Source organism: Orycteropus afer, unplaced genomic scaffold (assembly GCF_000298275.1).
Source record: "Orycteropus afer afer isolate SDZICR_OR568_19922 unplaced genomic scaffold, OryAfe1.0 scaffold00363, whole genome shotgun sequence".
NCBI lineage: Eukaryota > Metazoa > Chordata > Mammalia > Tubulidentata > Orycteropodidae > Orycteropus > Orycteropus afer.
In genome coordinates, this window is record NW_006921950.1 from 1,068,263 (window position 1) to 1,083,631 (window position 15,369).

Consider the following 15,369-nt stretch of genomic DNA (forward strand, 5'->3'; position numbering starts at 1 on the left):
GAGAGCGCTGTCTCCTTAAAAAATAATCAAGCCGCTCTTCTAAACCCACAAAATGGCAGCGACCTTCGGGACGACAAAAATCCACAGCTCAGCCCACCCCTCTCCCCACCCTCTCTGCTTGCTCCCCAGCCACGGTGCACAGTCCACGCGGTCCCTGGCTGGCAGGGTGATTCTCCGGTTAATTCCTAGGTCCTACCACCAGTCGCGCATCCCCGAGCCGCCTGTATTGTCAGGGTCACTCAGTTCGCTGTCAGACCGCAGCTCCGTAGGTCTCCCCTTTTCTTTGGTATTTTCACGCAAACTCCTCCGCCAGCCGGGGTCCAGTCCAAATCTGCACCCCCTCCTTCAAGGCTCAGGGGTCCAAGATCATCCCCCGTGTCCGTAGTCACCGGCCTCCCTTCTCCTTGCCGAAGAGGGTCTGCGCAATCCCTCCGCCCAGTCCGCCGCCCCGCCCCTCTACATTTTCGGATGGCTGCTTGTAATCTTTTAATTTCCCAGTTGCTACTCGCCAAAGTAGGATGTGGAACAGTGTCTTGTGTAGTATGTTACGCCAGTTGAGGTTGTCGTTCCTTGCAACCATGGTCCTGAGCCCACAGGGCCAGCTACTCCTTTTGGGTAGTTGGCAGTGGCCAAGAAGTGACTATCACCTTGTCCCTTGTCAGCTCTACTATATAACTGGACATTCTTACAGAACATACAAATACACCTGTAGAAACATTGTCTGTCAGCTCTGGGGTTTTTTACTTCCTAAATACTTGAATCCTTCTCCATCATCAATCATCACTTCTACCACTCTAGTCAAGCAATCATTTTTTTTTAATGCATTTTATTGAAATATAATTTATGTACAGTGAAATACACAAAACTAAAGTGACATGGGTCAATGATTTTTTTTTTTGCAGTGTTCCCTCCCTTTCCCTCCCCTCCCACCCCTGGCAACCAACAAGGAAAGTTTCCCTCCGTATATAAACCTTTCCTTGGCCCTCCACAACAATAAACTAATATTATATTTCTCTTTCTGTGATTGACTTATTTCACTCAGCATAATGTCCTCCAAGTTCATCCATATTATGTGGTGTTTTGCAGATTCTACATTATTCTTTAGTGCTGCATAGCATTTCATTATGTGTGTGTACCATAGTTTGGTCATCCACTCCTCCGCTGATGGGCACGTAGGTTGTTTTCCATCTTTTTGCTATTATAAATAGTGCTGTGATGAACATGAATGTGCATGTACTTGTTCCTATCCTGGCTTTCACCTCTCTAGGATATATACCTAGTAATGGGATTGCTTGGTCAAATGGCATCTCCAATTCCAGCTTTCTAAGGAATCGCCATATTGCTTTCCACAGTGGTTGTGTCGCTTCACAGTCACACAAGCAGTGTACGAGAGTTCCAATCTCTCCACATCCTCACCAGCATTTGTCATTTTCTGTCTCATTGAGCCTTGCCATCAGTGCTGGGGTGAGATGGTATATCTCACTGTCATTTTGATTTACATCTATCTCTCTGATGGGCAGTGATTGTGAGCATCTTTTCATGTATTAGCTGACCACCTGAATATCCTTCTTGGTGAAGTGTCTTCTGCCCATTTTCAATTGGATTGTTAATTCCATTGGTGTTGAGGCGTTGGAGTTTTCCATCAATCTTAGAGATAAGTCCCTTGCCAGATATGTAATTATCAGCAAATATGAATTTGTTGCTGTCATTTTTGTCATGTGTTTTTTATTGTGTCGATTTCTTTGTTCCATATATAATTCTCTGTGCTGAGCTCGTTTTGTTTATGAATCATGTTATCACTTCCTTCATTGCTATTGTTTTAGTATTTGCTGAATATTTATGCTGGTCCTCTTTTTCATATAGATGTGAAGGTTTATCTTTTTTTTTTGAGGTTACCCTGTGCTTTATAGTTTTCTTCCCAAGTTTAGAATAGTCCATTCTATCTTGTAGTTGTCTTGACTCCCCTACCATCTAGAAGTTTTGTAACGAAACATTTTTTTATCCCTCCTTTCGGTTTGCAGTTGTCCTCATTTGTCGGTTGGTGTCTGTGGTTCCCTGTTTACAATTTTGTAGGGTTATTTACTTTGGATACTTCCACAGCTGGGTTGGTTTCTGGATTATATCATCATGTGTGTTAATGGTCATTTGTGATTGGCTGTTGTTGCTTCTCTGTCCAAAGGGCTTCCTTTAGTGTCCCTTGTAAGGTTGGTCTGGTTTTAACAAATTCTCTTAATTTCTGCTTATCTGGAAATGTCCTAATTTCACCATCATATTTGAGGGACAGTTTTGCTGGGTACATAATTCTTGGTTGGAGATTTTTCTCTTTCGGTGTTACATATATATATCATCCCACTGTGTTCTCACCTGCATGGTTTCTGTCGAGAGATCTGAGCTTAGTCTTACTGGTTGCTCCTTATGGGTAACTTTTCGTTTTTCCCGTGCTGCTCTCATGATTCTTTATTTGTCTTTGGTTTTGGTGAGTTTGATGATGATGATATGTCTTGGTGTTTTTCTTTTGGGGTCTATCCTGTTTGGGGTTCATTGGACTTCCTGAATGGATATATTCTCATCTTTCATCATATCAGGGAAGTTCTCCTCCAACAAATCTTAGACATTTTTCTCAGTGGTTTCATTTTTCTCTTCTGTTCTGGAATTCCAGTGACACGTAGGTTATTCCTTTTGATGGTATCCCGTATGAACATTAGGCTTTCTTCATTTTGTTTTGATCTCTTTTCTGATTGATCCCTTTCCAGTGAAGTATTCACGTATTTGTCTTCAATCTCATTAATTGTGTCTTCCATTGCATCAGTTCTACTCCTTTGCCTTTTCAATGTGTTATCTATTTCTGACAATTTAGTATTAATTTTGTGTAGCTTTCTTTTGAATTCCCTATCATGGAGTTCTAATGCTGCATCTTCCTCAGGGATGTGTTTTGGGTTTGTATCCTGGTCCCTTGTATCTCCTGCTTTATCTAGCTTCTTTGTGTAGACTGTGATGCTCTGTTGTCTCTGAGGCATTGTGACATTTTTGTGTTTATATTTAATTAGTGATTACATGTTGGAGTGACTTGCCCACAATTTTCATTTTCATTGTTTTATTCGTATGTTATCTATACAGGCAGGGTACTGTGCTGTGCTCCTCTATTCACTAGTTGACAGCACTTATACACTCACCACTTGTCTCCTTTCCCTTGTCAGCCTCTCATATGTCCTTGCTGACCCTGGCAAACAGAGCCTGTTCTTACCTCCCTGGAATCCAAATGAGAGTGCTGTCCCTTTAAAAACCAAAATGGTTACCACTTATAAACATTAAAAATGGCTGCTCCCTCAGTCACTTTAAATATCCAAAATGGCTGCCACATGTAAACAATCAAAATGGTTGCGCCCTCCAGACAGTAGAAAGTCCACAGCTCAGGTTGTCTCCCTCCTTGCTGTTTCCCTTCCTAGTCATAGGCCATCAGAGCAGTTGTCCCTGCAGCCCCTTGGTGACCGGGACTAATGTTTAGGTTAATTCTCAGGTCCCAACACCACTTGGAAATATTCAGGCTGTTGGTCTCGTCAGAGTAGCTGGTAGTCTGCAGCTCCAACCATCTCTGTACTCACTGTTTTCATTCAGGTTTTTTCACTAGTTAGTGCCTAATCCACTTCTGTATAGTTCCTTTCAAAGCTCAGGGCTCCAGGAGTATCTTCTGTGTCTCTCAATTGGTTTTTCTTTTCTTTGTTGAAGAGGGTCTTTGTCGCTTGTCTGCCTGTTCCTCCATCTTACCGGAAGTCCAAGCAATCATATTTTTGTGTTACTCCTGTAAGAGCCTCCTAATGAAATTAGCCTTCTGGAATCTGCTTTTGTTTACCTCCAGTCCATTCTTACTATAGCCAAAATGATTTGTTTAAGTTAAAATCTGATTTAGTCCCTATTGCTCAAAACATTTTAGCAGTTCCCTTTTGTTCTTTGTTAAAGATCAAGTTCTATATATAGTCTTCAAGGCCTAGTCTTGTCTTGTGCCACAGATTTCTTTACTCCCTGCTCTAAGCATACTATTTTTGTTTCAGTTTCTTAAATGTACCATATTTCCTCCTCCTATCAGCTTTTTAAGGATCGCTGATGGCTCAATGCCTAAGGCATTTGACTGCTAACCAGAAGATTGGCTGTTCAGACCCACCAGCCAGTCCACAGAAGGAAGATGGGGCAATCTACTTTTATTGCTTTGGAAACCCAATGTGGGTTGCTGTGAGTCAAAATTGACTCTAAGGCAGTGGGTGTTTTTTTTTTAATCAGCCTTTTGGGATGCTTGTCCTTCATTCTGGAACTTCTGTTACCTGATCACTGTTAGATTTCACCTTAAATCATAGAGCCTTCTCTGACTTCTCTAGGTGAAACCTACTTATACACTCTAGTAGCACGATATACCTGTTTGTTGTGGCAGTTAATGTAGTTGTAGTTATATGTAAATCGTTGTGATTATCTGATTGCTTGGCTGCCCCCACAGAAACAAAACAAAACTATAGTAAGATCAATGACAGGAAGGATGAAGCCAGTTTTTACTCATCGTTGTATCTTTAGTGCCTCACATGATACCTAGCACCAATAAGCACATGGTAAAAGTTTGATAAATAAATGCAAGAATGACTGCTTATTTAGTGGACTAGATGATAAAATGTATTATGTTTATGTCCCCACATTGTCCTTGGGAATATGAGTATACGTGTCCAGTTGGTTGGTTTGTATTGGATTATAATTAATATTACTGCAATGACTTCAGCAAGCAAAGGAAAATGTTTGATAGTACTTATTTCTGTAGGATGTACCAGATGATCTCGATGGCGCTCCTATTGAGGAAGAGCTTGATGGTGCACCTCTTGAAGATGTGGATGGAATTCCTATTGATGCTACTCCCATTGATGATCTCGATGGAGTCCCTATAAAGAGTCTTGATGATGATCTTGATGGGGTACCTTGTAAGTTCAAATTTCAAACTGTTTATATCTGCCTAATAAGTTTGAGTACCAAAATTTTAATTTCCACATATCAGGAAAAAGGGTAAAATTTCTGGTTAAGAAGGTGTCAAATTATTAAAGTTTTTTTTATCTTTTATCTCTCACCTTTCAAAATTCAAATACCCAAGAATACATTTGAAGGTGGGCTCCCCTCCCCACAAAAAGGTTCTCTTTTTGGTCACATTTTTGTGTTGGGTCAGTCAGTATTAGCAAGTTTCTCTTTTTTTGGCTTAATTACCAGGAAACTATAGACTAAGTTTCATCTTATATTCATAATCCCAGATACCTGGTTTTACCAGTTCTGTTTTTATTATTTTCCTGGTAACTAAGTTTTGCTAACTGCTTGGAATAATTTTTTAAAATAAGTATATACAATCTTAATTAAGTACATTTGACTTATGTGTTAAAATATTGAGCAGTATGTTAAATCTGTAATTAAAACAATAATCAGATTAAAGTGTTTAATGTATATTACTTCCACAACTTCTCCTGTATTTGAAATATTAGTAATATCTGTTTTGTCAGTTGAATCAGATTAGTCATAATCATTCATGACACTGTCATTATTAGTCCATGCATAGCCTGATTTTGTTTTGCTTTTTAGTAACATAGTGAATACCAGTTAACCACTTGTTTTGGGTCAACCTCTAGTATTCAGGGTTAATGGTGCATCTTTCTCCATAGTGGATGCAACAGAAGATTCAAAGAAAAATGAGCCTATATTTAAAGTTGCCCCATCAAAATGGGAAGCTGTAGATGAGTCGGAATTAGAAGCACAGGGTGAGTGTAAAAGTACAATAAATATTGAGTTTCAAAAAATTAAGTACTCATAAATTAATTGTTGTGTGTATTTTCCTCTTGTGTTTTATAGTATGTTTGAATCTAAAGATCCCGTGTTACCTATTTTGTGTCCAGTGGCTAAACTTTTATTGTGGTTGGTGTTTTAATATTCTTAGATTCTTTTTCAGTTTGGAAGCTTACATGACTAATCATAGAAATCATAGAAACCTTTTAAGTTAGAGCATTTCAGTAAAAAATGGAGAGTAGAGGTAGTACTTATTAAGAAATCTACTGAGAGTCAATTTCAGAGAAGCCAGGGTTTGACCCTCCTATAATCCTTGATTTATTAGATACAGTTTAGACCAACCTACCTTTGGTAACTCTTTTGGACATGTATCCTAATACTTATAATCTATAGTTGTTAATATTTATATGTTTAATTAAATATATCTCACTAGCACAGAAATGAGGGTGACAATATTGTCACTTCATGCATTTGTATAAAATTATGATATAGGTGTGAAGAAAGAAATTTATTTAGCACATAGAAATAGCTGTTAAAAGAATAAATAAATGTAGATAAAAACTTTTGTAATACAGAGTTTCAGTTCTGAAGCTGGGCTTCTATGCTACTGTAAAAATGCTAATTTACCTTATGGAATTACATCCTTTTTTTCCTTCCATTCAGCTGTAACAACTTCTAAATGGGAGTTATTTGACCAGCATGAAGAATCAGAAGAAGAAGAAAATCAAAAGTAAGAATCTAAGTTTCAAATATACTCAGTTCCTTGAGCGTATACACTCTGTTTTTCATAAAAGACTATGGTTGGAATAATGGTGAAGAGGAAAACTTTACTCATTAAAAAATCTTGTAAGAGGATCATTTTTAGTTCTCCATTGTTTTCCCAGTGAATAAAGAGCTTTTGGTTTCTAGTCTTGATGCATCTGGTTTCACTGTGCTTTTGGGTTTATTTGCTATACTAGGTTATGCATTCTCACTTTGTAGTTGCTAATTGATCAACTGCATGTGTTTCAAATCTTTGTCATCAAATATTGTTTTGAGCTGTACAGAAAGTGATTTTTAAAATGAATGGAAAGATTTTGCTCTATTTCTTTTGGAGTGTGTGTTACTAAGGAAAATACTGTATTATGACCATTCTGTTATTTAAATGCAAAAATCTTCAGAAGAATTAAAGAATTAATAAGAAAAAAATCTTTAAAATATAGAGAAATTATCATTTTGAAGTTTGCTCTTTGGTAATTGTCCCAAAATTATTTTTGCATTTGGCATTGAATCTAATTTTAGGAATTCTTACTCCTAAATTTTCCTGCAAGTTTCTCTTGTAGTTTTTTAGGTAGCACTCATACTTTAAAACCATTTTAAAAGAAGTTGATTAAAAAAAGGGGGGGGGGGAACCAAGTTTGCTAGTCTGATAGAGCCTGGTGGAACCACTGAAACTATGGCCCCTAGCTGCCCATCAGGTCTGGAATTGAAACCCACTCCAGTGGCAAGGCATATGAGCTGAACATTTCCATTAGGGAGATACACTCGTAGAGATCAATCATGGGAGAATAGAAGGTCTGTGTGTGCACAAGGAGACAGCTCAGCGGGACAGGAGTGCATAAGAGGGAAGGACGTTGTTGTTGTTGTTTTGCCGTCGAGTTGGCCCCGATTCATAGCGACCCCTCCTTGGGTTTCCGAGGCAGTATCACTACGGAAGTAGGATTGCCCAACCTTCCTTCCGAGGAGTGGCTGGTGGGTTTGAACTGCCCACCTTGGGTGAGCAGTCAAGTGCCTTAGGCACTATGCTACCGGGTAACTATGGGGAGGAAGTGGGGAAGAGAACTGTTTGCATTGTGGGAAATTGCAGTCACCGTCATGAGACAGTATATGTGAGCTGCTGTTTGGAAAGTGAATTTGTTCTATAAATTTTCACTCAAATCACAATAAAAATTTTAAAATAAATAAGTTGATTTTTAAATAGGAAAAGAGATAACATTAAGAATACAAATAGGTATTTCTATTTGAGACAAAAAAAAAAGTGTGTTTTTTTATTTTTAAGTGAAAGAGTAAATGAACAAAGGGAAAAATCCAAATTCATCCCAGCACAATTTAGATATTTGTGTGGATTCATTAAGTGAGTATTAGTAGCATTGAGATTGTTAGGGAAATCTGGTCAATCAACAGTTTGTGAAAACACCATTTGAGGGGATGAGGAAAACTTGGCAACAGACATGTCTTTCCAGAAATGTTGCTATAATTGGAACAAGTAGCAGTGATTGTGACAAAATATTTACAAAATAAACATGTGCCTTGCTAATGGATATAGGTAGCTGAGGCTGTTTAGGAGTACAGGAATTGGGAACAGTTAAGTTTAATTAAAGCAGTGGGTTTTTTCATGTCCATGAGACTATCATTAGTAACATCTGTTGTCATTTTTAGAGTCACTTCTTCAAAATGAGTATATGTACTGAAAAAAATTATTGTTTAATGTAGGGGAGAAGGAAGCGTGGGAAAACCTTTACTTTTAAATTATCATTGTAAAACTCGTGATGTTGTTCATTTGACTTTGTTTCTTTCTTTTTATGGGCATATAAATTTGATATTGTTAATGTTTGGAGTAGGAATTCATTTTTGTGTTTAACATTGGAATGAATAATCATGCATTGATACAGTGAAGATTGGTCACCAGAAATACTATTTATATTTTTGTTTTTTAGGAACTCCAAAGAAATTGTACTGTTATAAAAATGATTTCATAAAGGTACAAAGGAAGGAAGAGTCTACGTTATAGTTTTGTTTTGAATAAAATTGCTATATTTCTGAATTTTTGTCTTATACAGAGAGATCTAAAAGAAGTAAAACACAAAATGCTTTTTTGCTGAAATGTCCTTAAACCAAAAAAAACCAAACTCACTGCTATTGAGTTGATTTCAACTTAGGGACCCCTCCTTGGGTTTCCAAGGCAGTATTTCTACGGAAATAGATTGCCCAATCTTCCTTCCGAGGAGTGGCTGGTGGGTCTGAACCGCCAGCTTTGTGTTGGCAGTCAGATGCTTTAGGCACTATGCCTAAAGCGTAGTGAGAGCTCCTGAAATGTCCTAATCCTTGAAATTTTCTTATGCCTCACTACTAGTCTCTAGTGGCTGGATCCAAAATGTCTTTTTATACTTAGAGCTGCTTGTTATAACCAGTATCATGACAGAATTGTGATTTTTCTTTTTTTTAAAAAAAAAAAAAAACCCACTAGTAATGCTTTGGACAAAATTTTGAAAAAATTTCATTTGTAATTAATTCTGTATGGACTTAGAGCCTTGAGTTTCTATTTCTTTCAAAGAAGAGAAAGAGCAAGAAGAAGCTATGATGTGAGCTGAACCTTGAATTGGTAACTAAGAGTTAAAAATGCCAAAACAGATTGGTTAGGCCTTCAAAAATTGTAATAGAGATTCCACACCAAACCACTCACTGCCATAGCGTTGATTATGACTCATAGGGATCCCCTTTGGGTTTCTGAGATGGTAAATCTTTATGGAAGTAGATTGCCCAGTCTTTCTTCCATGGAGTGGCTGGTGGGTTTGAATCACCAGCCTTCTGGCTAGCAGTCAAATGTCTTAAGGCAGTATGCTACCAGAGCTCCTTATAATAGAGATTAGAAACTGTATTATTTTTAAATTAGCAAAATGGTATAACTTACTTAAACCAAACCAAACTCTCTGCCACCGAGTCAATTCTGACTCATAGCGACCCTCATTGGGTTTCCAAGGTGGTAAATCTCTTTTGCCCAATCTTCCTTCCACAGAGTGGCTGGTGGGTTTGAATTGCCAACCTTCTGGTTAGCAGTCAAATGCCTTAGGCACTATGCCACCAGACCTCCTTATAACTTACTTTAAAAGTTTTAAATAATGCAATTAATGTTGGATGTCTAGCCATTCAGATCCTTTCTATGCACACATAAGCACGCATGTCTGTTAAACATATATTGGATAATACTCTAAATACTATTGTGTGAGCCATGGTTTTTGCTCAGTTGTCATAGGTATTATTTCATGTCAGTCCACATATTTACCTACTCTTTATTTGTGTATGATTGCAAATAGGCATTCAGATAAGTGTAAAAGGATGTTAACAAAGGAACATTCAAAATTTGGGGATAAAAAGGAAATAACAGGCTTAAATTAGTTGTAATTTCTATTGTATAGATACCACAATTTAATTGATAATGTCAGGTCCTTATTCCAGAATAATTCTTCAGTAAATATCCCTGTTTATATGCAGACATACATAACCACATACCAAAAAATACTTTTCTGCCATTTGTGGAAGCAGACTGCCTCATCTTTCCATCTTGTTCCTGTGGAGCGGCTGATGGATTCGAACTACTGAACTTTGATTAGCAACTGAATTCTTAACCACATGGCCACCAGAGCACCCACTTATGTTTTAAATGCATCTAAAACATTTGAAAAATTTTATGTCCATAAAACAAAAAATACTTGTGTTTTTACAAACTACATTTAGGAAGTTTCTGACAAATTAAATGACAAATAATTAAAAGGTTTATTTTTCCAAAAATGCTTTAGGTTATTTTTTTTTGCTTCGATGTTTGTCTTCCTTACTGAAGTGTGTTGCATTAAGTTATAACTCTGTGATATAAATGATTATGGGGCTGTGTGTATGAAGTTCATACAGTATTTTAATGTTCTGCAAAGGACCTTTAAATGAGAAATTAAGAAGTTAGTAAGTATAGTCTTCTCTTAGTACCCCTGTCTTATTCTAAATTACTAGTGCTTTTGAATAATCTGAAATGTGTACTAAAAGAACTCCTGCTTAAGGTAGAATGTATTTAGTACCCAAGTACTAACATCTAAGTACTTACTAGGTATCTCATTTTGCCCAGGTTTATTTGCCAGTAACACACAGACATACATACATGCACACATATACACACATACATAGATCTTAGTCCCAGAACATATAACTTTTTTTTTTAAATCTTTTTCATTCTCTGTGCTTTAAAAACATTTTATTAATCCTGTTAAGAACTGATGACGAGCTTGAAGCATACTTGCTTGCCTGTCTGTTTCCACTAGAGTGCTTCTAGAAGGACAAATGAGTATTTTTCTTCTTGTATCCCAAGTGACTTACCCATGGCAGCCATTCCAGTTTTCATTTTCTTTTTGTCTGACCTAGAACCAATTCAAATTTCAAAGTCAAAGTATATTTGTATTCGTGGTGCTAATAATAAAAATTTATACTTTGACTTATTTCTAAGCTTGTGTTCTAATGAGATAAGGATTTTACATGTGGTATTGATTGTTTCACAGCACCTTCTGTATGATTCAATTTCAAGCCTTTTCTAGCAGATATGCTCTGCTGAAAGGAATGGTAAACGTTTGTCTTTTTAAACATTAAGCTTCGTGAAATCGTTCTGAACAGTGAAGTATGCAGAAATCATTGAATTGATTATTCATTTTATTTAACTGCTACAAGGGAAATTTGTTACAGAATGAAAGGCACACAGATAACATTGACATAAAGCAGTAATTATAGATGATTATGTTGAAGCTCAAACTTTTTCCATGGAGGTAAACACTTTTTACAAAATTGTTTATGCAGTAAGATTTGATAAAAATCTTACAAAATAAGTTAATGGTTAATTTATGCCTTCTTATGTTTCACTGACATTATTTAAGGCAATAAAAAAAATATTTAGAATATAAGATGTAACAACACTTTTTTTTCCTGCTTTGACATAGAATATATTATGCTTATTCCCAAAGTCAAGAAGAGGAAAGTGAAGATGAAGATGACACTCAAAGTTCCAAATCTGAAGAGCATCATTTGTACTCTAATCCAATTAAAGAAGAAATGAGTGAGTCGAAGTTCTCTAAGTACTCTGAAATGAGTGAGGAAAAACGAGCTAAGCTTCGTGAAATTGAGGTTAGTTATACAGTGAAGTTTTAACTACACTCCTGGCTTTCTTTCACTTCCTTCACCAAGTTAGGCTCCTTGTAGGCATCAAACCTTTGTACATACTGTTCAGATTTTTTCCTTTTGCCTGTTGTTGTTGGTTGTTGTTAGTGGATTCTGACTCATTGAGGCTCCATGTATACAGAGTAAAATTGCTTCTTAGGGTTTTTAAGGCTGTAACCTTTTAGAAGCAGATTTCTAACCAGACCTGTCTTCTGAGCTGCCTCTGGGTGGGTTCCAACTGCCAGCCTTTCAGCTAGTAGTTGAGTGTTTTACTGTTTGTGTCACCCAGGGATTCCTTTCCGTCTGCCTAGAAACCTTCATGCCAGTTGACTCTTCAGTCAGACCTCTTACATCAATCATCCCTTTCTCACAATAGCATTTTCTTACACTTCTGGACCTGTTCACTTCTCCTGTTTATCTCTGTTGTGATTTTACGTGTATTATATAATCGATACACAAATACATATTATTTATATTTATTTACTGTTTGCCTTCCCCACTAGGCTGTGATTTCCATGAGGAGAAAGGCCATATCTGTTTTCTGTTCGTCACTGTAGCTCCTGGTACATAGGAGATTCTTGGAGTATTTATTGAATTAATGAAAGTTGAAACTGAAGAATATCTAAGTGTATTTAAAGTGAAGAAATTGAGTCTGATGAATAGATCATCTGTACATTTTCATTACATTATAAGTGACCTTTTATTGCAGTGTGTGGAGTCCCTGGGTGATGCAAATAGTTAACAGGCTTGGCTGCTACCTCAGAGATTGGAAGTTTTGTTTATATTTTATTATAGTAGGTTCATTTTAAAAACCTGTATCCTTTGTGATGAGGAAGAGAGTGAGATTGGGGTTTCACATGAAGAGCCGAGCCCAAACTACCTCAAGCCAACTCCTCTTTTCTTTTAATTCATCTTATTTTACCAAAGGCTAATCAGAATCAAAGAGGGAAGAGTTTTGTAATGAGAACCCTCCTGGTCCCTTGCTTTAAGATGTTAAAACACTCTAAATAAATGCTAGCAGTAATGAAGCAGTTAGAGTCTAGAACCTCAGAGGTGTCCATGTAAGTGAGTTTTAATGCTGTCTATCCACTTAAGTAATTTTGAATGTCTGCTGTGTGTCGGTGCTATTCCACTTACTAACTTAACATGCTATTTCCCCATATAGTCACTGTTTGGCTGGCACAAGTTCTTTTCTACCTTTTCTCAGCTGTCAACCAGTCTAAAAAGCTAACACACAGAATATTTTTGTTTTAACCCTCTACAGAATCAGTGTGGTGCCAATTATAAGTGGAGATAAAAGATTTTCAGCGTTAATAAGTTGATTCCTTTTACCTGGGATATATTCGTAGTAATTGAAAATTCATTGTAATCTCCCTTGATAGTTGTGACTTTAAGTTAGTTTACTTCTTTAAGAGATGTGGAAACATTTTTAATACCTAAATTTTGGTTCCAGAAAAATACTAAAAACATGAGAAACAAATTAATCAGATTTAAAAGAAGTAGGATTAAATAAAATGCCTTTTTTTTAGTAATTTTATGTTTAATCTGAACTTAAAATTGTTTTTCTTTAAATTTTACACTTAGCAATTCTATTTTGATAGTTACTTTGTTACAGAAGAACCAAAAACATAATCTTCGTAAGGTTTTTAGGGGAATGAGATGTTGGATATCAGTGACTACACTTACCTGTGAGCCTCTTTTCAAGCTGCACGTCTCCTCTGAACTCTCAGTACTTCTCCCACCTCGCTGAGAATTACTGCCTGTCTGAACTGATGGAACTATCGGAGTAAGAAACAAAGACTGAGTTCAATAAAAATAATTTTCTTGATAATTGACGTTACCCCTTGTAAATCCCAAAACAGACTGTTAAATCATTGTCAAATGGTCTATGACCTTTGGCTTAAAGAGGAAAATCTAATTTAGCTTTTGGTTGTTAGCTTGGGTAGTTTTAATGAACATTACTATGTTCACACTGTGCATTTATTACACATGTGATATACATGTGTGCTCATGCACATCTTATATATAACATCTTTCTGTTTCTCATGTGGTTTTTCATAACCTGGCCTCTACCTTCTTTGTTAGGTACTCAGTGATTGCTTCTACTCTCATACTGCCTGTGTTTCACAGCTTACTTGCCCTCCTAGAATTTGGACTGTGAACCAAATCCTAATTGTAAAATGTAGATCTTGGTGCCATCTTAAAATTACCTAATCCTTCCCTTTTATCTACTGTGAGAGATTTGGTCATGTAAAATAAAGTTCCACAATTAGTGACAAATTTGGACTAAAATTTGAGGTTGATGACCTTTAGTCTAGTGCTTTTTTTTGTTTTCAGTCTCTGCCCCTAACTTTGAAAATAAATTCCTGAATTTTGAATCCATTGAGTACTAAACCTTTTCTTGGAATAAGTTCTGGATTAGCTTCTCTATTTAGTTTAGTTATGTACTAGGATTACTGTGAGTCGGAATTAACTCAGTGGCACACAACAATGTATGTAAACTCAACTTCCAACGAATGGATTCTGACTCATAATTGACCCCCATTAGATTTACGAAACTGTAAATCTTTACAGAAGTAGTAGATTGCTCCATCTTCCTTCCATGAATTGGCTCATGGATTTGAATGTTTTTGGTTAGCAGCCAAAAACTGGCCAGTATGCCACCAGAGCGCCTTAATAACATATAAAGTATCTATAATTACACTTTGTTTTTGAAGCTGTTTCCTTCTCCAAATATGTCCTATTAAAGGTCCTTATACCTGAACTTTTTTTAAGCATAGGATTAATTAAAACCAAAGGATTTGTGTTATAAAATGTCAGCGTTCTCCAGGAGGCACTTAGAAAACATGTAGCCATATGATACCGCGGTGTTGACCAGAAGCAAGTTCTTAATTTCTCAGGTACCACTTAGAGCAGTAACTGTCCTGGAATTATCTTTTTCTAATCTATTTACCCTTACTTCTTCCAGCGGGTTGGAGGAGTAGAACAGTAGGCAGGGAGCCTATGTTGTTTGGCAAGAAAGATCCTTTTCTGCCTTGGTTCCTGAAAAAAGAGTGAATGGTTGAGTACATGACTCATTGTCCCAGAGTACCAGGGGCATAGAAATGGCTAAGAAGCCATTATAAGGCCTGCTTCCTTTGTGAGTCAGGAACTGTGATCACCTGTTCACTGGGTGGCTTGAACTTATTCTTGAACCTGAGTTAGACCATAGCAGCAGGAACTATAACTAGGGATTTTATAATGATTTTTAAAAACACTCCCTAGGAATGCATACTTTCTTAAAGTTGTTTGACTTTTGGACACTTAATTCTTAACAGATTTTCCTTAAATACATTCATAGAAGAGAGTCAGCTTGGTTATTAGAGGCTTCACACAGTCATGAACTCAAATACTTACTTTTTCTCTCTTCCTTCCCTCAACCTTATATTACTGTCTTCTTATATGTGATCATGATAAAAACAAAAAGAATCTGTAAGCAAAACTGTGAAGACTGAGTTTTGAAAGAAAGAGTAAGAGAATCCCAAAGCTTTGCTGTGGAATGAAACCTTCAGAATATGCAGCTCTGTGTTTGGTCCTACATGGGATATTCTGTGATCAGAATGCTGCTTTTTTTTTTTTTTT

General features: G+C 36.7%; 1 protein-coding gene across 1 annotated transcript in view; it reads left to right on the top strand.

Moving 5' to 3' along the window:
* The window catches only part of LOC103207308 (U2 snRNP associated SURP domain containing), a 59,611-nt gene that overhangs the window by 36,345 nt on the left and 7,897 nt on the right, over nucleotides 1-15,369 (top strand). Inside the window, exons 21-24 of the mRNA XM_007952887.2 lie at nucleotides 4,799-4,955; nucleotides 5,679-5,774; nucleotides 6,463-6,529; nucleotides 11,556-11,715. Of these exons, the coding sequence (XP_007951078.1) occupies nucleotides 4,799-4,955; nucleotides 5,679-5,774; nucleotides 6,463-6,529; nucleotides 11,556-11,715 (480 nt within the window). The remainder of the gene's footprint in view (nucleotides 1-4,798; nucleotides 4,956-5,678; nucleotides 5,775-6,462; nucleotides 6,530-11,555; nucleotides 11,716-15,369) is intronic.